The sequence below is a fragment of the Macrobrachium nipponense genome, chromosome 12, assembly GCF_015104395.2.
Source record: "Macrobrachium nipponense isolate FS-2020 chromosome 12, ASM1510439v2, whole genome shotgun sequence".
Classification (NCBI taxonomy): Eukaryota; Metazoa; Arthropoda; class Malacostraca; order Decapoda; family Palaemonidae; genus Macrobrachium; species Macrobrachium nipponense.
Genome location: NC_087205.1, coordinates 2,606,130 through 2,633,144, shown reverse-complemented (window position 1 = coordinate 2,633,144; position 27,015 = coordinate 2,606,130). Strand labels below are relative to the sequence as shown.

At 34.6% G+C, this 27,015-nt stretch overlaps 1 protein-coding gene and 1 long non-coding RNA gene across 2 annotated transcripts in view; one reads left to right on the top strand and one right to left on the bottom strand.

The window, feature by feature from the left end:
- Positions 1–4,539, top strand: part of LOC135224294 (telomerase-binding protein EST1A-like) — a 60,892-nt gene extending 56,353 nt beyond the window's left edge. The window contains exons 3-5 of the mRNA XM_064263148.1: positions 1–41; positions 3,058–3,307; positions 3,646–4,539. The exon at positions 1–41 is cut by the window's left edge and continues 38 nt beyond it. Of these exons, the coding sequence (XP_064119218.1) occupies positions 1–41; positions 3,058–3,188 (172 nt within the window). The 3' untranslated portion in view covers positions 3,189–3,307; positions 3,646–4,539. The remainder of the gene's footprint in view (positions 42–3,057; positions 3,308–3,645) is intronic.
- Positions 3,984–26,445, bottom strand: LOC135224295 (uncharacterized). Its single transcript, XR_010316695.1, has 3 exons — positions 26,349–26,445; positions 10,578–10,614; positions 3,984–4,119 (listed from the first exon to the last, which is right to left on the bottom strand). It is a non-coding gene; the product is annotated as an uncharacterized LOC135224295 (long non-coding RNA).
- Between the last annotated feature and the right edge of the window lie 570 nt (positions 26,446–27,015).

Below are 27,015 nucleotides of genomic sequence, written 5' to 3'. Positions count from 1 at the left end.
CCACTTCTGCAGCGACTCCACCCAGAGGAGACCCATTAAAGGTGCGTGCCAGAAAGGATTTATTTAAAAAAAAAATTTTCCTTTCCTCAGGTTATTTGATTCAATTTCGTTCTGTTGTCAGCGAGAGATTTCAGTTGTTTGTGGCCTTGTTTTATGGCCCAGTTTCTGGTTAAAGTGAAGGTTTTTGGTTGGGGCTTTTTTTTTTTTTTTTTTTTTATTCATTCAACGTACCCGTCTCTTTTTCAACTGGTTTTGCATCGCCAAGAATTGTGATCGTTTAATACTCGTCTTGCTAGCCATAGCGTGCTTTTTCTTAGACGTGGCGTGCTCCTGCTATAGACTTAACGTGCTCTTTGCTAGACCTAGCATGCTCTTTCTTACAGCTAGCATGCTCTTTCTTAGACCAAGCATGCTACTTTCTAGGCCTAGCGTACTTCTAGCTATAGACCTAGCGTGCCCCTTGCTAAACGAAGCGCTCTCTTTCTTAGACCGAGCATGCTCCTAGTTATAGACCTAGCGTGCCTCTTGCTGAACGAAACGTGCTCCATCCTAGACGAAGGGCGCCCCATACCATAGACCTAGCTTGTTTTTTCCTAGACGAAGCATGCCTTTTCCTAGACCTAGGATGCTCCTACCAAGAAGAAGCATGCTCCTTTCTAGACGAAGCATGCCCCTCTCTAGACCTAGTTTGCTCAGTGTTAGGCCTAAGCATGCGTTGGTCAGCCTTGTTCGTGTGTCTGTTAGCAATGGAAATATGGATTCATTTAGGAATAATTCTTTAAAACATTTTAGTTGGAGGTTTGATATTGGTCGTCTTGCCAAGTTTGTGTAGTCATGGAATTGGAACAAATCTGACGAAACCCCACACAACCCCCCCACCCCCGCCCTCATTTCATTGTATATTCACCTCATGTAAATTAGACGTAATTTAAGTCTCCAGTCTTAAATTAGAACTAAATGAAGTTGGACTTCAAATGAAGAAAAACAGTTTTAGCCACGAATTATGTTCAGAGCACGTGTCAAATTGAAATTCTCAATGATAGACTACTAGAAAATTCTCAGGGTTTGAGGACAGAAAAATCCAAGAGATTTCTATCAAAGTGAAGAACATACGAAGTATTTTAGAATGATTTTAAAACAAATCTGATCCTCATTTTTTTTTTTTTTTTGTCGATGTGACTGACAGTTCGTGATGGTATTCTGAGTTATGAAGAGATGTAGTGATGAGACCTTTCTAATTAGCCGAAAAATGTGTAATACCTCTTTTGATTGGGGATGTTCAAAGGCGTTTTCAAGACATCACGGACGATGTTCTCTCATTTGTAGAATTTACGAAGGAATTTTTATAATGATTTAATCTTTAAAAGAAAACTATTGTGCCGCCCGGCTTTGTCTGTCCGTCAGCACTTTTATTCTGTCCGCCCTCAGATCTTAAAAAAAAACAGGCTACAGCACTGCAAAGCAGTATGTTAGTCATCCACCCTCCAGTCATCAAACATACCAAATTGCAACCTTGTAGCATGAGTAGTTTTGATTTTATTTAAGGTTAAAAATTTAGCCATAATCGTATCCAATTACCTTTAGTTTTCAAGCACCTTCAGGAACTTCAACCAGTTTCCAGTTACCTTTAGTTTCCCTTAGGTATGCTATGTGGATGTCATTCGGCTGTTAGATCTCATCATTAACTGTTTCCCTTGAGTGGTTGTGACCTGACGGTCTAGTGAATTTAGGAAGTTCATTAAAATATAGACTTGTCTCATCTCATCTCTTAGGCCCCGTCCACATGGTCGAGCTTTGGTCGACGAACTTTGTCCGATGTGACGTCAGAAGCGGAGAAACAGCCGGAAAAGTCAGAACTTTGCCGCATTTTCTCCGCCTCTGACGTCACATCAAACAAAGTTCGTCGAGCAAAGCTCAGCCGTGTGGACGGGCCTTTACGGTCTTGAACCTAGACGCATTCGAAGAACCATGAGAGAGCTTTCTTCGTAAAGGCTCCTGATTAGGTGTAAACGACTTTTTAATCTAGTCTTGTAACGAACAAAACTAATAAAAGCGTTAAGTAAGTCGCTGTGGCCAAGGATGTTAATAGAAACGACGTAATCAGATAAGTTTAGTTAGAGATGTCGCAACAGGTAAAACAATAAGCAAAAAATTACCACTTATTTTTCTTAGGCCGAGACGTTAAAAAGAATTTGCAGATAAAAGTGCCTTTGGGAAAGTTTTCATTGTTCATACTTGTATTTCATACTTTCAATATGTATATCGATGTTGCAATTATCATCATGAAATGTAACTTATAATTCTTGACGTAATTGCAGTTTATTTGAATGTTTAAATTTAAATTTTGTCCCCTTTTTTGTGAATTTGAATATGTAATTACAAGTATTTGAATTTCTTTGGATATCAGAGGTTTAGATGAATACACCACATTTTTATGTCAGAGGTTTAGATGAATACACCACATTTTTAATGTACCGTTTTTTTTAGAATATTTAATTACAAGTATTTGAATTTTTTTTGGATATCAGAGGCTTAGATGAATACACAACATTTTTAATGTACCGTTTTTTAGAATATTTAATTACAAGCATTTGAATTTTTTGGATATCAGAGTTTTAGATGAATACACATTTTTAATGTACCTTTTTTTTTAGAATATTTAATTACAAGCATTTGAAGTTTTGGATATCAGAGGCTTAGATGAATACACAACATTCTTAATGTACAGTTTTTTTTAGAATATTTAATTACAAGTAGTTGAATTTTATACCTCTGATATCCAAAAAATTCAAATACTTTTTAAGTAATATTCTAAAAACGGTACATTATTCTAAAAAACGGTACATTACAAACGTTGAATGACAAGTATTTGAATTTCATGGATAACAGATGCTTAGATGAATACACATTTTTAAGTACCTTTTTTTTTTTATTTCAGAGCCGGGATACTACATGTAATAGCAATTTTTTATTCACTGAATTTTTTCATTCATTCAATCAACTAATTTTCAATTCAAGTTCAATTAAGTCTTGCTCCTCCGCTTTGTCTTCCCACAGCTGGTGTTCGTCGTCTGTACAGAGAAGTCGTCCTGCTCACGGAAGACAGAAACCTTCGAGTGAAAGCCCATGCCCGCGACGTGCCCGTGCGAAATCTCCTGGACTTTGCGAGATGGGCGGGGATTAGGTAAACAGGCCTAACAGGCGTGAGCTACTACGCCCATTCGCATTTCATCGTTGTTTTTAAAAATAGAAAAAAAAAATACAGGACGTTTCTGGTCAACGCAGCCCACCAACCTCTTCTTTTAAGGTTGAAAGAGAGATAGGAGAGTTGATAGAGAAGAGAGACGAGAGAGAAAGAAGAGAAGAGAGAGAGAGAGAGAGAGAGAGAGAGACCTTTTCTCGCTCGTATATTCTCAGAAATCTTATGTTACAGTCTCTACAGATCTAGTTGTATAAATTTGTGGAGATTTATTATAGAGAGAAATATATGAGAGCTTTAGAGAGGGACGAGAATGAGAGAGAAAGTTTGACAAGAAAGCAACAAACGAGAGAGAGAGAGAGATAGAGAGAGACGGAAGAAAGTTTGACAAGCTTATGAAAAAAGTAATTCCTCTTATTTACCGTTTTCTTTTATTTCCCTGCCAGGTTCTCCGGGTGACCAAAAATCACAGGTGTGACAGCCAAAGTACTTTTCATCATCATCAGCAGCAGCAGCCGTCTTATATTATATCTCTTGACCAAACAGTGCGGATAATAATATCCGTTCTAAAGTGCCGTTTTGCATGGCTAAGTAGCCTCTACCGTTGATCTTTTTGCCACAGTAGCCGCTGAGAGATTTTAGCTGCAGTTAAATGTAGATATTGTCAGTCTATAAAGTTCAGATATGTTGCTGGTGGTCTGCAGTTGATGTAGTAACCGCCAGTCTTAAAATTGTTCAGATATCCTGCTGGTTGTCTTTCATACAATAAGTAAACTTGAGTACTGCGTGGTCTTTCGCCTGCTGAAGCTTATCTCGCTTGTTCGACGCGTGTAGATATCATCAGATCCACTTGAGGGACTTGGATGTCACCCTGTCCATCATCTCTGCTTTCCTCCATCCAGCAACCGTTTGACTCAAGCCTGTAAATAAATTGCAAAATATAAAAAAAAAATGCCAAAGTTATTTGTGCAGATATGTTGTATGGTGAAGATGTTCGTGTGTGTGTGTGTTGCGCACGCGTAATCAGAAGTGTGTGTTCTGAATTGCCATGTAAATAAGCCGACTGTACCTCAGAGGTGTGTATACTATTTTTGTAAATTACGGGAGAAGTATATTTTAGTAAAATGAGAGATCGTAGATTTCTCCAAATGAATATGTTTACCTTTCAAACAAACGATAGATTTGAACTAGTAATTGGTCCTTTTATTTTGGAAAATGTATGGTATTCTATCAAATGAACAAGAGATTTGAACTAGTAATGGGGTCCATTTAAAAAATGAATGGTATTCTATCAAATTGTGTAAACAAATACCAAATAAACAATGTATTTGAACTAGTAATTGGTCCTTTGAATTTGAAAATAATGGTATTCTTTCAAATAAACAAGAGATATGAACCAGTAATATATAATAGGTTATTTTGTTTTGAAAAATGCAAGGAATAATTCTGAAAAGAGAATTTCAAGTCATGTGCTTGAAAGTAGTAGCTTACAATGTCGATAAACGAAACATTCATTATTATTTTATTATTAGGTATTGGTTTGCTCGTTAAAGCTTTATAAGTTATGAAAAAACATTATATATTCAAGAAAAATAAGCATAAAAGCTTAAAAGCTTTTAAGAATCCATTTTTTAACGGAATAAAATTTGTGAGCTTGTTGAGATATTTAGTGAATATATTGAAAAATAAGCTTATAAAGCCAGAATACATTTTTTCTTTGAACGAAATAAAATTTGCGAATATATTACATAAATACAGAATGATAATGGATAAAATCTTACTAGGCGGTGTGGCTTTAGCAGTAATTTTCAAGTCAAAATGATAAAAGCTTTCAAGAATAATTCATAACTTAACCTTTATCCGAGAAAGAAAACGGACTTGGTACAAACTCTGCGTAATTATTATCCACGATTCAAAACTTCTACCCACCACGTCTTGGAAAGCAGACAAACTAAACGCTCGACTGATTGCTGTTTTTGTGATCGAATTCACACGTATTTAGGAAAAACGACCTATAAGGAAGGTATTCAAGTAGTTTTATCAGCCCTGTACAGTGAAAGTATGAACATTATTGGTAGACTACTACAGTATTTGAAGAAAATATTGCAAATTCCAGTCAGAGTTGCCTTGAAGCTTACGAGTGTTGCTGTGCCTCTCTTCAGTTTTCTCACGCTGATTTAATTTTGTGCCGAAAGCGATGTGTTAATTATATTTTCACTTTGTCTGGTACCCGGTTGTGATGAGAAGTCAAAAGAAACTGTGGCCCCCTCCCCCCCATACTTTTTTAAATGGCGTCCCATTTCCGATAGTCAAATGCTTATAAAACAAAGTTATAATTAGAGTTTTTTATATATATTTCAAACGGTGTCCCACTTGTACAAGTCGAATGCGCCTCAAGTGGTCAGAATCAAGTACCAGAATTATATTCACACATCAAGTACCAGAATTATAACATATTCGACCGAGTTATTATTTTCCATCAGGTCATCCATTAGTGTTAACAGGAAGTAATCGGAAATCAGTTATAAAATTTTCTGGAGTATATGGACGCACAAATAAAATCACTGAAAAACAGCGCATTCAAATATTAGATTACAGATGTGTATTTACTCTTGAATTTAAAAATTACCTATACTTGCTTTTTTTTTTTTTTTTTTGCTCGGGCAAGTTTTACATGAACATTGCTTCACAGTAAGAATCTTCCTTAATGATGATAATATGAAATATTGAAGCTTTTAAAAGTATTTTTCAACGTAAATAATATTCTTGCCGTGATTTACTGTAAAATGCACTAAGCTGAGCTATATCAAGAATAACCGGTAACTTTCGAACAGTATTTCTCATTTCCTTAGTCAAGACTTCCGTATTAAATGAAACATCTTGTTCATAATTAACTTGTGTAGTGTACACTGTGTAATGTCTTGTGATTATTTACCTTTACCCTTCAACTGGCGCCGTATATGAAATCCATCAAGATTTTAAAATTCCTATTTCTACCTCAGCTGTAGTTTGGGCCAAAAACGTTACTCCCTGTTATTTCAAGTATATTGGTTGTCCAAGTACTGATTTCCTCATCATCCCCTCCCCTCTCTCTCTCTCTCTCTCTCTCTCTCCTCTCTCTCTCTCTCTCTCTCTCTCTCTCCAATGAACTGCCTACTTTACGGTATATATAAAGGATTTTGTTGTTAACCGTATTCTTTTTGTGGTTTATGTGGTTGTCCGAACATTTTTTTTTAGTATGGCTTGAAGTTATGCCATTTTTTTCTTATTTTGTTGTCCAAGTAGGATCAACTTGCGTAAAAATTCTACTCGTTTCTGCAATTTTGAGGCCATCAGCATTTTTTTTTTACCGAGAACATCAGAAATTCTTTTTACCGAGGTCAGAATTTGATTTTTACTTATAACATTAGCATTTTGTTTACTGGAAACATCAGATTTTTTTTTTTACTGAGAACATAATTTTTTCCACCGAGAACTGAAGATTTATTTTCACTGAGAACAATTTTTTTTTTTTTTTTTTTTTTTTTTTTTTTTTTTTTTTTTTTTTAAGGGAAAAAAAAAGGTTTTTTTTACTGAGAAAATCAGATTTTTTTTCCACTGAAAAGATTATTTTTTTGCTGGGAACAGCAGATTTTTTGTTTTGTTTTTTACTGAGAACAGCTTTTTTTCACTAAACATTTTTTTTAGCTGGGAACATCAGATTTTTTTTTTTTTTTTTTACTGAGAACAGAATTTTTTCCACCGAGAACTAAAGATTTTTTTTTTTTTTTTTCTGAGAGCATTAGATTTTTTTTTCCTAGGAACAGCAGATTTATTTTTTTTACCGAGAAAATCAGATTTTTTCCACTGAAAAATAATTTTTTTTTGCTGGGAAAATCAGATTTTTTTTTTTTACTGAGAACATTTATTTCACTAAACAGATTTTTTTTTTTTTGCTGGGAACAGATTTTTTTTTTTTTTACTGAGAAAATCAGATTTTTTCCACTGAAAAGATTATTGTTTTGCTGAGAACAACAGATTATTATTTTTTTTTTTACTGAGAACATTTTTGTCACTAAACAGCTTTTATTTTGCTGGGAACATCAGATTTTTTTTTACTTTACCGAGACCAGATTTATTTTATACCAAGTTACCATTTGTAGTTTATACCTCCTTAGTATGACGGGATTCCAAGTGATGCAAGTTTGTTTTCCGTTTCGTTTTTCAACTCCCTCAAAAGCCCAGATCTCTTAACGAGCGTTGTTAACTAGGCCATTGAATTCCTAGGTAAGATGTAGTAATATTTACGATACATGGAAGGTACATACGACTTCTTTTTTTTTTCCATTTCTTGCAGATATTTCTAGTACAAACTAATCTTAAACGAGGAGTGTTTTCCTGTATATAAAACTTTAAAAGTGGTTTTGTGTGTATTTGTGTATTTGTGCTGGGTTTCTTCATTCTGGATAGAAAATTATAACATACTGGACCGAACTTTGTAGTTTGCACTACATGAATGATAAAAATTGTAATAAATTTATTGCACTACGTTAAATTATGAAAAAATTGTCAAATTTATTGCCCTACATTAATGAGAAAATTCACAATTTTATTAACCAAGAGAGAAAGGCTATTTTTATGAGCCTTGATCCAAGATCCAAGAAAACAACAGTATTTATAATATTTTTATCAGAAGTGAGAAAACCCATACATTTGATGAACATATTTCTTAATTTTATATGAAAAAAATTTTCAGTTCTGTAAATTATTAAGAAAAATTTCAGTTCTGTAAATTGTGTATTAGGGATTTTTTTTTTTTAATATAAAATCCTAGAAAACTTATGTTGCGTTATTTTCAAGCACTACTGCTTCATATGGAACGTCTCCTGTACAAGTTTAATAATTTATTTATATTACGAAATGTCAAGCTTTTTTTTAACATTATGAAATTGTCTGGCTTTTTATTGTGTAGCAAGTTAAGTGCAGATATTTGCTTTCAATAGGAAACTATATTTCGAAGTGTACCGCGGCGTTATGTTTGTATTCGGTGTGGTTAGGCCCTTAATAGCATTGCTAGAGCAATTTTTTCGTAGTCATTTCTTTGACAAATTTCAAAAATGCCGGAAAATTCTGACTGTTTTGATATGTTCGTATTAACCGTTTAACTTTGATAGCAATGTTGCAGCACGCGAAGCTCAGAAAAAGATTTGGCAATTTGAGGAATTAACATTGTAATCTAGAAATGCAGGTTTTGAAATATTAGCATGGAAAAAGATTTGGCAATTTGAGGAATTAACATTGTAATAAGGAGATGCAGTTTTTGAAATGTCAGCATGAAAAATGTTATACTTGAGTGTTATTGCTTTCAGATGACCTTTTTGCTCTGGTAATTGGTGAAAAAACAAATACCCCGGGAAGTGACAGTTTTAAAAACACTAAATTTCAGCGAGTTAAAATGAAACGCAACTCATTTTTCAATTGATAAAAGAACTAAAATTGGGTGAAATCGATCATGTCTTCAAGGGTTGGCCAATCGAGTCTTGCGCTGAATGAGCTAATTGCTATTTTTCGAACGCCTTAATTGCCTTGCAGTCAATTTTTGGTCCCAGACTTCTTCTCCAGGAGGAGGAAGTAATTTGCAATCTGAAATTATATTTGAAGTCTCTCAAAGCAACTCTCTAAATTAGCTGCCGCGCGACTTTTCTTTTTGCTGCATTAGAAAATCATTTGCAAATATCTGACGCTTTTTTACGACAGTTTACATAGAAAATTGGTTTCTGATGCTAATCTTTATTGGCCGTTACTAAAAATTAGCTTCGTTTGGGAAAATTAGCTATATTGGTTCATTAACGAGATCAAACATACGTATTCTTATATAAGTGTTCGGCGTTCTACGGTGTATTTGAGCGTTAACGCGAGACAGCACCTCATTAATACTCTTCGTAAAATACTGCACCAGTGTCATGTTATGATGATCGACCAAAACTAAAATCTAATAATGTACTTACAATTAGGTGTCCTCTTAAGTACAGTGTCAAAATGTAATTTAAATTAGGTGTCCTCGAAGTACAATATCAAAATGTGAATATTTAAAGCTTTAAATAAAAATTGGAAATATTGACTTTGTTTTAATTGTAAGAAAACCAATCACGTATTGACTTCATCAGGATGTGGCTGCCCTATCGGGAAAGGGTGTTGTATTCATAAAAATATTGATTAAATTTAATGAGTGGAAGACAGCCTCTCGGTCTTTTGTCTCTATGGCCTTACTGTGACCTATAGACGCTTCCACCAGACTTTGCACCCAACCATGCTCATGTGCGCTGAGGGGCTCATGGGAATTAAAGTGTCAGCCATGTCCGTCCTTCATTACTGGTGGTTACCCATCCAAAACCTGATCAGATCTAGTGTTGTTCTACGGATATTGTTCAGGTAACGGTTGAAGAATGTAGTTCATTATGTGAATAAGTGAACCTTTACACTTAAGTACGGTGAGTGCGGCTTTGGCCGTAGTTACGATTCATCCAGTAGCTTTTTTTTTCTAATGATACATTTACTATTTACCTCTGTATTTGAGGCTTGGCATTGTGGAATTTTGCTTTTCCAACCATGTCCACAAATAATAATAGAAATAATAGTTTTATATACCAGTACGGAAAACGACAAAAACGTCGATACTTGGGCCTCTACGAACGTTTCATATTTTTCGTAATAGTTAACTACGAGTGAACTACAGCCAATACTGAAAATGCACTATTTCCCAAAGAAGACGTTACCGTAGGGGATAGTGCCGTCACTACACCGCATGAAGACTTAAGGTTCGCCCCCTACTTGCAACCCCTTACGTTCCCTTTACTGTACCTCCTTTCATATTCTCCTCCTGCCATCTTACTTTCCACTCTCTCCTAACAAATGATTCTTAGTGCAACTGCTTTGAGGTTTTCCTTCAGTTACACCATTCCAAATTTTTAACTGTCAATTTCCGTGTCGGCGCTGAATGACGTCATAGGTCACAGAGCTTGGCCTTTGGCCTAAATTCTATATTAAATTCAGCTGTAATTCCTCAGCTTTCAAAAAGTTTGTGTTATGGCTGGCAAATTCAAAGTTATTTCTGACCCTTCGTTAAAGCCTCGGAATTTCTTGAACCAAATATATAAACCGCGCCATTTTAGGTAGTTAGTACAATTAGTCACGCTCAAGAACCTCCCACCCGGTTTTGATGAACGTACAAACGCCTAATTTCATACTTGAGCGACCAAGTACCAGGCTTACATACTTGCCAAAAGTATGAGTGAAATTATAGTTTTGTTATTAAATAAAATAAAGTTTTGTCAACTCGTACTCTAAAACATTTTCCTACCCAAGTGATTATTTTAAAACTTAATTAGAAGTAACTAACCTTGAAGATGACGTCGAGTAACACGGCCGTTGTTGACCTGAAAAGAAGAGAGAAAAATCTGCAATTAGATCAAACAGAAACGAGCCGGGAAAAACGAGTCTAAAACCAGTTACATACACTCGTTTTCTCGAGCTGATTTGAATTGTTAACAGTTGGCGCCGAGACTAGACTCCTTATGGCTAGTTTCGTGATTCTGATCATCGATCTCTTGGGAAATAGCGCCTCAATGGCGTGATCGGTATGGTCTTGGCCTGCCACCACGGTGGCCGCGGGTTCAATTCTCGGGCATTACATTGAGGAGTGAGAGATGTGTATTTCTGGTGACAGACCTTCACTCACGACGTGGTTCGGAAGTCACGTCAAGCGGTTGGTCCCGTTGCTGAATAGCCACTGGTTCCATGCAACGTCAAAACACCATACTAACTAACAAACATACAAGGCCGTTGTGGATGACCGTATAAACTTAAGAGACTAAATATCATCAAGGTAATGACCCCCAAGAAATATTAAGAACCGAAATAAACATAGTATAATCAACAGAAAAATGCAACGGCTAATGAATATTTGGTTGGAAGAGTCGTTCTCAAGTACAAAACCACCTATACAACGCCTTGCAGGTCATTCAGAAACCTAGTTTACAAGAGGTACACGATGTCTCCTATTTGAATAACAATTAGCAACAATATCATGTTGCCTTCAAACTTTACAAAAGGTTGTTTGTTTTAAAAACAAGAGAAAATGCAGCGTAAAAGTTCCTTGTTGAGGAGGGTTCCTTCAGAACGAGTGGCGAACGTACCCAAACGAGTTTACAGGAAACTGAGGCTCGTGTCTGACGAATCTATTTTCATTGTTTAATTAGTTTGGACTCTCTTCAGTGTCACGCAGTCCAGAGCAAAATGGTGGGCATGATTTTGATAAATTTTGAGACAAAAATAGTTTTGTGATACAATTTTATGCTGTGGGCTGTGTACGTCAAAGGAATGAAAGGGGTTGCCGCTATGGGCCTTAAGTAATGCCCGCGGTGCACTGACTGCACTGCCTCCTTACGTGGTAATTAGTAACAAGAATTATTAATCAACGCTGCTTACTTCCCATCCTTTCGTTCTAACTCTTGTTGACTTCGGACCTCATTGTGACCCACTATTACTTGCACCAAACTACCAGTTTCTTGTAAATCTTATAATAGCAACTGACTTGTACGAAGGAGAAGTGATAACATTCACGTTCAAAACAATATTATCAGGTTCAGACTCAAGCACTAATATACTGAGTAATCCATGAAATAATGATAAGACAGTAAGTTTCCAGTCGTTATCTGAAATAACGAGTATTTGGAAGTCTCTTTGAAGACTGCGGCAGGTTCTGAATTTTGACCGGTTCCAAAACGCGGGGAACACAGACGGCAAGCAAACTTTTCTCGTCTTAACCGATCAATTCGTTCTGGTGTTTAGGGAGAAAAAAACTTCCTAATTAACTGACTGTGTCCCATTCCAAAGCAGAGTTAATGGTAAATGCAGGCTCACTCATTCTCAAAGGGAAATTTCTTTTTTCCGGTCTCACGTAGATACTAAAAGGTTCTTCTCTTCGCCCTTTCGTCTGCTATCGGCACCGTCGATATATTTTCCTAGAGTCCATTTTCCTTTTACTGTCTTTCCATCTAGCTGGCCAATTTTGCTCCATTTAATATTATACACTATTGTTTAAAATACCCTATAATAATAATAATAATAATAATAATAATAATAATAATAATAATAATAATAATATAATAATAATAATAATAATAATAATAATGAAAACGTGTGGCGCCGTGTCAGAGTGGGTTAGGTCGTCAATCGACTGGTCATTCGTTGGATGGGTGACCGCTCTCCTCGGCGTTGATTCCTTGGGGAAGGATCTTTACCATAATTTCCTCAGTCTACTCGGCTGTAAATGAGTACCTATCCCTGATGGGGTAGGGTGCCAGCTATGGGTTAAATAGCAAAATCAGCAATGATGGAAAGCAAATGAAGGAATAAACGACAACGACGTAAATGGAACCTCTGGCAACAGAGGAGCTTCGTCCGGCAACCAGGTATTCAACCCAATTGAAGGGGAAGACGGTCAGGTACTTGGAGGTCGTCATCCAGCAACTGACCACCACAACGACAGTAACCAACAGCCTGAGATTGGAGCTACAGATAATAATAATAATAATAAAATAATAATAATAATAATAATAATAATAATAGGAACAATTCCAAGATCCCTGAAAAGTGATCTGGAAAAACTAGTGTCTTAAGTAGCTCCAGGACTAATGCAAAAGTGTGCGCTCCTAGAAACAGCGCACATTGTAAGTAAAAGTGATGGACTCCTAAGGAAGGCAGGATGCAACCCGGAGCCCACACTATAAGTACACCCACTCGAATTGGAGGACTGTGATTTAAAAGTAAATAATAATAATAATAATAATAATAATAATAATAATAATAATAATAATAATAATAATAATTTAACGTAAACACAGACGAGGAGCAACGTTCAGGTGTTAGAAAAGCTTAGCTTTGATATTTGTACACAGTAATATAGTTTACTATATAATTGTGAATTTTTATAGCGCAAATTGTTTTTCACGAGATTGTGAATTTCTTGCAGTCTAATAATAATAATAATAATAATAATAATAATAATAATAATAATAATAATAATAATAATAATAATAATATAATAATAATATGTGTATGCTGGAAATAGACCTCCTTCCAAAATGTTTTATTGAAAATAATCGCAGAATTCGCAGAATTTTTGATTCCATACAAAATTCTTTCAATTCTCGTTATGATTTGTATTTCTGGCACGCTGTAGGTCGTCAACGGAATTTCAGGCTGGTGTTAAAGGCAACGGGGTATCAGGGACAGGTTCGAGGTCGTCAACAGGTATATAGGTATGTATGTCTTGTAGGTCGAGAACAAGCCGTTGTCGTCAGGGTTCTATCCGATATTCCTTGTGCCTTTTCTTCTTTTCAGGTTTTTCCCATAGGCGTCTACATGTTTCGGCCACCTCGTTTAGCCATCATCGGGACGGGATCGCTAAGTGCAATGGTCTGTGTCGGATGGATTCACGCTATTTATTGCATTCGAGTGGTCTAATAATAATAATAATAGTAATAATAATAATATTCTTATGTTGACTACTTCAGGTGCATTTACATCATCTCTTTTCAACTTGCGGGTCATCTGAAATCTAGGGAAACGAATTTAAGTCTCTTCTCCAATATTTTGGGACAGATTTGCCCAGTATACTTATAAGTAAACACGGCTATTCAACTGTTATCTAAGACGATCTGACCTCAATGATAAGATGCTTTGTTTTGTAAGAAATAAGCTTTAAGATCGATTCCAGAAAAAAGAAAGTAAGTTCTGCCTTTCCATTTTCATGCAATGTCACGATTACTATTTCAGGAAAAATAAATGTATAACTTTTTCTTATCAACTACAGGAAAAATGATTGCATCCGAAAATGAATGTTATAAGTGTCCATTACGAGAAACTCGCCAGACAACACTCGTCACCCATTTCTCTTTTTCACAGGAATTTATTTCAGAGTTGCGTAGATCGAATTTTCATGAAAACCTCCCCCTCCTTCCCTGTTAGGAGTTGCTCTATGAGCAAGAGCCCGTGATGGCATAAGGCCAGCTTAATCTTCAACAACTACCTCCCTCCCCCTACCCTCTCCCCAACACATACACAGGATCAAAATACTATGATTTTCTCTCAAGTATGATTGAATATCAAGACAAAATACGAGCTAATATATTAAACTTAGTTTCACAACAGCTTAGGGTATCGAGACAGACAAAATATAAGATATTGAATTACATTATTTACTGTAGTATGAGTCATACCTGTGGGAGGGAAAACAAAAACACGAAAAATTCTCAGAATTTAAAATAATTACATGAATGAATCCTTCCATATCATTTAACGATAACATATCAACAATATGATAGTAATAGTAATAGTCAGGGTGGCAGTGGTATTTCAAATTCAATTTCGAAAAGTTTATCGATATACATCAAATGGAGTGTAGCAGTAACAAAATTCAAAAGAGATTCCAGAAAAAAACTGAATTGGAAAGCAAATATTTTGCATGAAAAAAACAATTAAACCAATTTATACAAAAGCAAAGTGGCATTAGTGAAAACACGACCAACTACCGTTATCATTAAGTGATTGAAAAAATAGTCACTATTCGGACAGTAGTGACATTCATGGAAATTTTGAATAATGGAATTAGTGTTACTGGCCCCAGAGATGACAGTAGTAGTAGTAGTAGTAGTAGTAGTGGTAGTAGTAGTTGCAGTGAAAACCTGGCGAGAGAAAAATGCAGTAGTAGTGGTAGGTAGTTGTAGTTGTAGTAGTGAAAACCTGACAAAAGAAAAATGTAGTTGTAGTAGTGAAAATCTGAAAAAAATGCAGTAGAGTAGTAGTAGTAGTAGTAGTAGTAGTAGTAGTAGTAGTAGTAGTAGTGAAAACCTGACGAAAGTAAAATGCAAAATATTTCCCCCGTGAATTTAGGTTACCGCAAACGGCCACAGGGTCAAAATGCTTTTTGATCTCTCCAGCTGTTAACTCGTTCGCCAGGACGACTGCCTTAATGAGACCCAGGCGTGCGTGCGTTTAAATGTACAGTAGGACAATGGCCCTACGTAAGCCGTGCGCTCCTGAATACACAAGGAACCCGGGCCGAGTTTGTGCTACGTCAGGAAGTGTTGACCGTCTATTAAAACTTTTATCTATTTTTACAGCACCGAATCAAAGAGCCATTTTTAAACCTAGCGGATAGACGTAGTGGCTAAATGCTTTTGTGTGGCCGTGTTTGACGTTCTCTCTCTCTCTCTCTCTCTCTCTCTCTCTCTCTCTCTCTCGTAGAAATACACGACACCTGGAGGTTTGTAGCTGTGATATAAAGACAAATTTCTCTCTCTCTCTCTCTCATTCTCTCTCTCTCAGAAAAACACACAACTGGATGTTTGTAACTGATATAAGGGGAATTTCTCTCTCTCTCTCTTCTCTCTCTCTCTCTCTCTCTCTCTCTTTCGTAGTAGCCATCTTGGCTTGGTTGAGACGATACCCCGCGTGAAATCCACAATAATCAACAGATATCACAAGTTTTAACAATACGCTAGAATTTGAGAAATATCTAGAAGTGTTCGTGAACTATCGGTGATAAGATTAGTGTGAAAATATAGGATAATAAGCGTCTTCTAAGTTAGTTTTATCAATTGTGTAATACTATAAAATTCGAACAAGAATGGCAAAGTAAAGTTTTCCAACTGCGGGAAAAAAGGTGGCGTTAAAAAAATTTGGCGTGTTTAAGCAGATTCCGCAATACGATGAGGTAGGAAGGGGGAACTGGCATTTCTCATCAATGAAAAACAGCAACAAGTCCCTAACCAAAAAAGATACAAAAAGCATTCATAGATAATTAGAAGGATTTATTAATCCTTTCAAAACTGGAACAAATCTATGAAAACATGTTGAAAATAAATTGAAGAAGTTCCAAATAAAAATCCAAGTGGTCAGAGACTCATTAAAGAAAAAAATATACATAAACCAACATATTTCCGACAAAGAAAATGAATAAGGTGAATCTTGTGAATTATACTAATTGATGGCATTAGGAAAAAGAATGCAAAAAGCATGCAAACTGTGTGGTTTAAGGTTTGGTTTTAGCATAGTTCAATCCACAAAACCTAATCAGAAAAATGTGGCTGATGCAACATTCCGCCCATCCACAGTGTGCTGAGGTAATACAAAGATTTTGAAGAAAAGATTACAAGAATTTTTTTTGTTCAACATGTTCTACATGGAAGACAATGTTATTAAATCAAGTATTGATGTACAAATTAGTTGAGGATGAAGAAGAAGAGGAAGAGGAAGAAGAAGAAGAAAAAGAAGAAGAGGAAAAACGGAAAGGAAAAAGTAAACCAAAAAGAAATGACAGAAAAAAAAAATAAGGAAAACAAAGAAACAAGATAAAAAGTATTGGATGCAAGAAGATACTCATTGATACTACATATGAGGCAATAAAGCAGCAATACCTACGAAGAAAATAAATTACGAATATGACAACAAAAGCAAATCCCGAAAAGAGGCTCTCCCAGATCTATACAATGATGAAAGAGGAAAAAATAGACAAGAAAACAAAATCTGCAACCTTTTGAAAAGAGGGAATTGCAGATTTGGAGAAAGAATGTTACTACAAACTCCTAAGATTATGTCAAAAACTATGAAATATATGGTAAAATTGTGCATACTTAATGGAATGGGGGATGATTTGCAGAGATCTGCATCAAAAAATATGTTAAAAACCTAAAAGAAGGAAAAGGATGTAAGTTCGACAAAAAATGCAAAATATATGCACCCTGTAGCCATGAATCATAATCAAAATAAATAACCAACCAAGTAAATAAAATCCAAAATAAGAAAAAAAATAAAGGGAAGAGAAATCAAGAATATAGGTAAAGAGAAAAAGCAAACCAACCAATGAGATAGCAGAGGTGTCCAGAAAAATTTCAAAAGCAATCAGCTCCGAAAAATTCTAACCAAGAATATAAACTGTATTTTTTTTATTATGCCAATGAGGTATTGCCCGAAACGGAGAAAATTGCAGATTCAGAACCCAAAATTAATAATTAGATGAAGGAAGATCAAATATTATGGAAAAGTTGGGATTTTTTAATGTCAGAATTTCTGGAAATGTAAAAAAGAAAACAATAACCAGAACAGGAAAGAGCATGGGAAAATCCTTATTCTATCAGTATTAAAATGAAGGAGAAAACACGCAAAAACCATCATGAGTATGAATGCGCAGGGTTTTAAGTTACGAGTAACTCAAAAAGAAAAATTAGAGTACTTAGAAGAACTAACCCCAAAAATGAAAAGGAAAATAGATATAATTGGAATATAAGTGGAAACCTGTATTCCAAGAGGACTGGGAATGATGATCAAATAAAAAGTTCCAAACTTTAAGATCAGATAGGAAAAAATAGGAAATTCAAGGGGGAACCCGAATATATGGGAAAGGACAAAAACAAAGGAAAAAATATTATGAGAAAATTATAGTAACTCAGAATGTTGAACTAATAGCGGTAGAATTTGAATCTGAAAAATGATGAACATAGTAATATATAGACTCCTTAATATTAAAGAGTTTGACTTAATAATTGAAAAATTGGAATGAATATATGTAGAAATCACAAGGACTGGACTATTCTCCATTCTGCCCTGACTTCAACTTTTCCTTTTCGTAGAATGGAAAGAACGAATAGGAGTTGTTGGTTTTCTTATACATTATAAAAAAAGAGGATAATTAGTAGTGCAGAAGATAAAGAGGCAATTTGAAAAGCTATTAGATATGCTACTAGAATACAACAATTCAACAAAATAAATCACCTGCCAACAAGAAAAGGAAAATACTTTTAGACCTAGTATTTGTGAACGAGTAATGAATTATGTTAAAAGAAATAATAGTTTATAATGGCGAGTATTTCAGACCATAAATGTCATAGAATTAACATTTCATTCCAAAGCAAGGAAAAATAGAGATAAGCAAGAAATGAAAAAGTGGGAAGGATATGGAAAATACAACTTCTACAGTAAAAAATATAAAATTGGTTCCAGAAATTAAGAAAGAATTAAACAAAGATTGGGCCGAGTAACTTTTCGTAAAAGTTGGATGACATAAGGGTAAAATACGGAGATATTAATATAAAATATTGGAGATAATAGTGGAAAAATATATACCGAAAGAAGAAAAGTAAAACATCATTCATGCATACCAAGAGACATAAGGATCTTGTTCCAGAAAAATCAGAAAGTGGAAAAAAAGGTCTTTTGCAAAAAGAAAAAAAAATGCATGGAAAAGTTATAAGAACTAAAAAAGCTAAAGATAGAAAATGCAGAACAAAAGTTATAAACCTCAAAAGAAAAATTGAAAAAACGGGAACTTGAAGAAAAAAACCTATTAAAATATCAAGCAAAACCCCAAAACTATTATACTCATTGCGGAAGAAGATGAATTAAAAGAAGAATAAGAAATAGGCCCTCTGAAGAATTGAAGGGAGATTAACGAATGAAAAAAAAGGAAATTTGCAACATACTGCAGAACGAATAAAGAAAAAGGGAAGGAAAAAAATTTCAAACCCCTAAAAGAATAGATAATGAAGAATAATGATATAGAAGTAAGGGTGAAAATAGTGAATATTTAGCTGAACAAATGATATTAATGAAGCTGATATTGTGCAGGCTATTAATGAAATTTAAAAATGGAAAGCTGCTGCAGGGCCTGTGGAATTTCCTGCTATTTTTGTTTAAAGAAAGTAGTTCATTCTATCGCCAAAGCCACTTGCAATATTAATTAAAGACAAAGTGTAATACAGGCAAGAATAATATGATTGAGCAACAAATTAGCTATATTAACCCCTACTTTCAAAAAGTGGATCAAAAAGACTAGAGGCAAGTAAATTAATAGGCCTGTTGAGTCTAACATCAACATATTATGAAAGTTGTATGAAAGGGTAATGAAGAAAAATTTATTGAAACTTTTTTAATAAAAATAATTTGTTTAAAAAGGACAACATGGTTTCGTACCCGGAAAAAGTACACAAACCCAACTGTTAGTCCAAACCGTTTTGAAAAACATATTCAAAAATATGAAAAAGCGGAAAATGAAACAGATGTGGTTTAATTTAGGACTTTGCAAAAGGCTTTTGATGAAGCAGACCATAAATATTTGGCGAAGAAAATAAGAAAACAAACCAAATCGTGGATAAAGTAGGAAGATTGGTTAAAAGAATTTTTACACAAACAGAAAAACAGATAGGTTATTGCAAACGACGGAAATCGGATGAAGCAAAGGTAAAATTATCGGGTGTGCCGCAAAGGGTACGGTAGCTGCAATACTGTTTGTTAATTATTGATTGAAGACATAGCAATAATGTTAAGGATTCGGTAGTGAGTAGTTTCGGCCAAGATGACACAAGATAATAGAGAAAATTTACTTGTGGATGAAGAATTAGGGAAACGCTCTTACCAAAGAGACCTTAACAAAGTATATGATTGGGCAGAGGTAAATAATATGGTATTTAACTCTGATAAATTTGAATCTAAATTTAAATTTGGAGACGAGAAAAGAAAGCTATATGCATATAAGGGACCTAATAAATGAACCATACAAATAAGGAAGAGTTTAAAGAACCTTGGTGTGATTGATGAATAGGAACTGTTATGCAATGATCAAATAGCAACTCTGTTTTGGCAAAATGTAAAGCAAAAATGGGAATGTTTGTTACCGGCACTTTAAAACAAGAAAAGCTGACACATGATTATTGCTTTTATAAAAACATGATGTTCGTAGTCCACTTGAAATATTGCAAACTATGATGGTACCCACACTATCAAAAAGGATATTGCACAAATAGAAGTGTACAAAGGTCCTTTACAAGCTAGAAAGAAAGAAGTTTAAGGACCTAGACTCTGGGAAAACTACAATTCTTAAAATTTATATAGTTCTAAAAAGGAAAGGAATGAGAACGCTACATGGTAATTAGGCATGGAAAACAGATAGAAGGAAATAGGCAGAAAATATCATGGAAAACTAAAAATCAGAAAGAAAGAAGCAAGAAGGTAGATTAAAGTGCCCAAACTATACAGGAAAAATAAGGAAAGCACACAGGGAACATTAATCCACTACGCACCAGCATCGATAATGCAGCGTCTATTCAATGCGTTGCCAGCTCATCTGAGGAATAAATATCAGGAATGAGCGGTAAGATGTGGTTTAGGAATAAGCTCGACAAAATATCTAAACTGGCAATCCCTGACCTCCAAGATTGGGAAGGATGCAAATATACCGGAAGATGTACTAGCAACTCTCTGGTTAGACATTAGAGGTGCCTTCACACTGAGGGACCTGGGGCAACCCGAACCAAGATGTAAGGTCTGTAAGGTTTAAGGTAAGGGTCTCTCTTCCTTCTTCTCTCTCTCTCTCGTAATAAGAACCACGGGCACCCGGAATAATTTGTAATCTGTGATATAGGACTTAAATCTCTCTCCTCTCTTCTCTCCTCCTCTCTCTCTCTCCTCTCTCTCTCTCCTCTCTCTCTCTCTCTCCGTTAAAATCACACGGACCTGGACGGTTTGTAAACTGATTAAAAGGAGAATTTAAACAGGCATATAGAATCCTAATATATACTTTTAATTTACTTAATTGGAGAATTACCCTTTATCTGCAGATATCAAACGGAATGTTTTGCAGTCAGAAAAGCAATAACAACCGCCTTCAATGGGAGACTCTCATATTCACTCTCTTCTTCCTCTCTTTCGTTTCCGTTGAGCCTTAATTAATTAAGAACAATCAGCTGATGCATTTAACAACGGAAAGAAGGTCTAGACTGGAGAGGTTAGTCATAAAAAAAAAAAAAAAAAAAAAAAAAAAAAAAAAAAAAAAAAATCGTGAAACCTCACCTATGCTTGAAATTAGACGAATTGAAGTCTAGAAATGACGAGTAATTCTTACGTAATCAATTCCCGAACTGTAACCGAGTACCGAACCTTCCCTCTTACGTACTCAATTTCCAGTACGATATTTCCGAACTGTAATCGAGTACGGAACTTTCCCTGAAAAAAAACGAAAAAAAAAAAAAAACGGACACCATATCTTAAAAACTAACCATAGAATCTTCATGAAAATAATCTTATTATGTTTCCCACACCCAAATCACCCGCATGCTATCTATTTCAACAAACCTAACCTAACTTATGGATATGGATAAAAAAAAATGGGGCTGGTCCAATACTAGTATACATCTCGGGAATTTGCTTCCAGGTTCTCAAGATTGTTATAAGAAAAAAAAAAATGGTTGGAATTGTAAACATAACTTTCGGTGTACCAGGAAAATGTCTGGTCTTTGAGAGAAGTCCCTGAAGAAGGATGGATGACTATCAGGCATATTGACAGCGAAGGGCCCAATGCCCAACTCCACACCAAAGAGGCAGGGATGTGGTAAACACACACGTACGCGTGATATGCAGACCCATACAAAATGAGAGAGAGAGAGAGAGAGAGAGAGAGAGAGAGAGAGAGAGAGAGAGAGAGAGAGAATTGGAGTGCCATGACCTTGTTAAAATTAGTGATTTCCCCCTTCCAAAATAATGATGATAAGTCGGTAAAGAACGTAAAATGATTATTATCATTATTTTGATAGATCAGTTTTTCAACTCTTAAAAATTGAATGTTTTACCTTGGATACCACTTACGATCATGTGAAAAGTATTAAAACTAGTGTTTTGAATTAAATTATATATCTGTATATATACATTATATATATACTGATTTATATATATATATATATATATATATATATATATATATATATATATATATATATGTATATATGTATATATATTGTATTTATGTATACACGTATTATATACTCTGCCTTCAACTCTTAGTAAGTAAGCATGAGCAAAAGAGGGATGCGTCTGTGATCGAGATATTATGGCAGAGATATTTGTGTGTGTGTGTGTTCGAGAGAGAGAGAGAGAGAGAGAGAGAGAGAGGATTAGAGAGAGATTGTGTGGGGAGAAAGACGGATATCTACAACACCAACATAAAATCACAGACGGAATCGGAGCATTCCAGGAGGGCGTCAAAATCCACCCCCCCCCCCCCCCTCTCTGTCAGACAAAACGTTTCAACAGACCTGGGATGAAAGGTGAATAATTGAAAAGTTGGTAGACAAGCTTTCTCTCTCTCTCTCTCTCTCTCTCTCTCTCTCTCTCTCTCTCTCTCTCTCTCTCTCACTTTGTCCGAGGTTACAGGTCAGGTATATTGAGCTCGAATCCTTTTTTCAAAAGCGATGAAAAGAAATGTTTTCTTTTTTTCTACGTGTTGACGAAGGTGAAAACCAACAATTTGCATGTTACCAGGAATCTCAGTACATGCGACTCTCTCTCTGTCTCTATCTGTCTTTCTTTCTCATATTTGTGAAATAATAAATATAGAAATGATATAAACAAGCACTACAAGCATTCATCAAACAATGAACCAGAAACAATCTCTCTCTCTCTCTCTCTCTCTCTCTCTCTCTCTCTCTCTCTCTCTCTTATATCTTATAGTGATGTTAAATGTAGAAATGATATAAACAACCACTACAAGCTCGACAAGGATTCATCAAACAATGAACCTGAAACTCTCTCTCTCTCTCTCTCTCTCTCTCTCTCTCTCTCTCTCTCTCTCTCTCTCTCTCTCTCATTTGTTTAGTGATGTTAAATGAATAAATGATATAAAAAAAACCACTACAAGCGTAACAAGGATTTATCAATGAACCAGAAATCATAAATGCAACCGAAATGCTAAAGATATGATCTGAATCAACAATACGGCTACCCGCTATAAAGAAAGCAATATGAAAACGAGGGTAAATCATCCATGGACAAGGTGACGACTGCCCAAATATAAGATATATGAGAGATAGTGTGTTAAGAGAGAGAGAGAGAGAGAGAGAGAGAGAGAGAGAGAGAGAGAGAGTCTGAAGCCGGGGTCAATCAACAACGGCGGCGACAAGGAAACTTGATATGCAGAGATAGCGACGTCATGACATCTATCCTGAACGAATATTAAGCAAGACAGCGGTTTCGTAGCTGGATTAAGAGAAGATACAAAGAGCCGGATCGAGGGCTGATCGTTCGCTTTGTTTTGTTTTAGAGAGAGAGAGAGAGAGAGAGAGAGAGAGAGAGGGGATTATAGCAACAGCATTAAGGGGTTAACTTAAAAACTATGTTATCAATACAGTTAAAAGTTATTGCTGAAGACGTGAAAAATCAAGAAGGGATAAGCAAGCCGATGCGAGGGGCTTCAGGAAGTTAGCAATGAATGGACGATAATCAAGACGAGTAATTGGAAGAGAAATGTTAAAATAACGAATCATGAGAAAAAAAAGGTAAGAAGTGGAAGGGGAGGGAGAAAAGGAGATAAAACATGAAGAAGAAAAGGAGATAAGATTATGAAGGATAAAAGGGAGATGCATGAAGGGTGAGGGAGCCAAGCTAACAAGTTGAATGAGAGATGGGGTAAGGCTGGAGAGAGACTATCAGATTTTTCAGATTTATTTATAGGTTTATCCAACCGGCGTCATAGGTTATAAAAGAAAGGTAAGAATCATGAGAGAAAGGAACATGATGCTGAAAGGAACAGGGAAATGAAAAGCTAAAAAGAGGTAAAGGATAATTAAGGGAATGGGATAGAGGCATTTAAAACGAGAACGAAGGGAGAAATGGGCATCGAATAAACAAGACAGAGGGAGAGGAAATGAGAGAGGCAAAAGATGGAGGGAAAATAAGGGCGAGAGAGGAGGCAGGAAAAGAGAGTAACTCATAAATAAGGAGAGAGAATCATGGAGAAGACGCGAGATGCAGGAGAGGAAGTGAGCAGCGTATCTTTAAAAGGTAACTAATGGATAATTGCCTTCAACTTTTCCTCCCGGCTGTCGTGTTTTCGGGTAGTTGGCCCCATTACCGATCTTTCAGCAAGGAAAATGAAAAGTCTGTTTTATTAAAAAACCCCTTTGTTATCTTCGAACATGTTTATAAATGCAGGAAGTCGACGCTCTGTATCTAGTGTCAGGTTTCAAGTGCAATTTGTGGAACAAACTAACAACGCAAGTTAATGCAGTTTTTTGTTATAATATTTACTATTGCTATTATCAGCAGGCTTTCTTCCATTCGCTGCAAGGGTATAATAGAGTAACAAAAGGCATATACTATATATATAATATTATATATATATATATAGATATTTAGTAGATATATATATAATATATATATTATATATATTATATTATATATATATATAAATATATTATATTAATCTATATATATAATATATTATTATAATATGAATATATATATATATAATTATATATCTTCCTATATATACATTAATATAATATATAATATAATATATATATAATATATATATATATTATATATATAATATATATAATATATATATTATATATATATAATTAATCTTATATTATAATATATATATATATATAAGACTATAATTTATTATAAATATATAATTATATATATAAATATTATATATAATATATATAATATTATTAAATATATATTAGATATATATATATCATATATATATATTTATATATATATATATATATATATACTATATATATATATATATATATATATATATATATATATATATACTATATACTATATATATATATAAAAATATATATATATATCCCCCATATATATATATATATATATATAAATATATATATATATATATATATATATATATATATATATATATATAATATATACTATATATATATATATATATATATATATATATATAAATATATATATATATATAAATAGTATATATATATATATATATATATATATATATATATATATATATATATATATATATAATATTATATATATATTTATATATATATATATATATCTATATATATATCTATATATATATATATATATATATATCTATATATATATATATTATATATATATATTTATATATATATATAATATATATATATATATATATATATATATATATATATATCATCGAGCTACAAATTCCTTTAATATCTAATTCACTATACCTCGGAATTAATATATTTTCATATTATGTTAACCGAAGGGGGAAATTTTTTAGTCGATGTATGTATATGAATCACGGTCATGTGATATGACTCATATATATATAAAAGTGTGTATATCAAATACGAAACAAATAAACATCAAAATCAACAAAACTGCTATGCACATCTCAGATTTATTATACTTCGAAAAAATATACCAAATATTGAATTCATACTCCAGAATTTTACTACCCCAGACACTTTTTAAGTATTAAGAAGGTATTTTTACAGAAGCTGTCAGCACGGACTGCAAGGAACGTAACCGCGGATACGACATCCACTAGGGATTGGGGCGTCCAATGTATTTCGCCGTGTTTAGTATGGCCCCTGGGGGTTAATTACAGTCGTCCGAATAAATATTACTTAAAATTCTTGTTTAGTAGGTAAAACTGCATAGAAAAACCGCAACTGCCATAGTCTAGGCCGCCGCTAAGTTCCCTAGATCTACCAAAAATCTTTATTGATAAACGATATCTATGAGGAGCTCTAATGCAGAATTACCTAAACATTCATGCAGGCGATTGGCGCACTCACTCTCAACGCTTAGAGCAAAACCACTGTATAATGAGGTATCCCTTGTCGGTAGTATATTATTTATCAAAACGATAACTATCGCGGGGTTAGCGTCATGCTTTCGACAGGAGAAACGCCAACCGCAAACGAGCAAAAATAAAATAAAAAAAAATAAAATAAAATAAAATGAAATAAAAAAAATCAAAGAGAAAAAACAACAACATAATTCGTAATGATGTTAAGAAGTATTTTCCGACGTTGATACGATTATACAATGCTCCACTTCTCTGCAAAAAAGAAAAGAAAAAAAAACCATGAAATTCGTTGTCATAAACGTCATGCACCATATTAATAAAACAAATGTAATGAGGTTTGTGTGAGGTTCGTTTGAACGAAGAGCTATAACTTATACCGCTTATTAAACTAATTTCGGGGTTTAGCGGTGGCAGAAGCTGCCATCACAGAATTATTCACATTACGGAGTTTAAATACAATAACTACATGAATCAACTTACTGTTAATCTTGATGGGAGATAAATTCACTTTTTCTAATAATCGTAGAGGTCGATAAAGGAACCTTCCAGTCTCCCTTCGTCACTAACAACGCAAACTAAGCAAAGGGCTGAAAGACCAGGGAACAAAACAACCCACACCTTCCCCAAAACCCCCCCCCCCCCCCCCCCCCGAAACCAAGGATGATTTAGAATGGACCTAAGGAAAACAATCTCTCTCTCTCTCTCGCTCTCTCTCTCTCTCTCTCTCTCTCTCTCTCTCTCTCTAAGATGACTTTTCCATGTTGATGACAATGGTAGTGTTGCGACTTCAGTCTGATATAAAATTGATCAATAAATCATTCAGCTGATGTAATTCTTTTCATACGATGTTTTACTGAGTCTCGAACCTTTTTTAAATTAAATTTCTCTCTCTCCCTCTCTCTCTCTCTCTCTCTCTCTCTCTCTCTCTCACTCTCTCTCTCTCTCTCTCTCTCTCTCTCTCTCTCTCTCTCTGTAAGGTAAGGTAAGGTAAGGTCTCGTCCAGAATAAATATAAACGAGAAAAAATTACTCCCGGCTTCTAAACTACTTAAATTTGGGGTAGCTTTTACATGACCAGTATGGTAGAGTGGGAATTCATGTAATTTTGCAAGTATTGCGAGATTTACTAAGTGCTGTATGATAGGGGA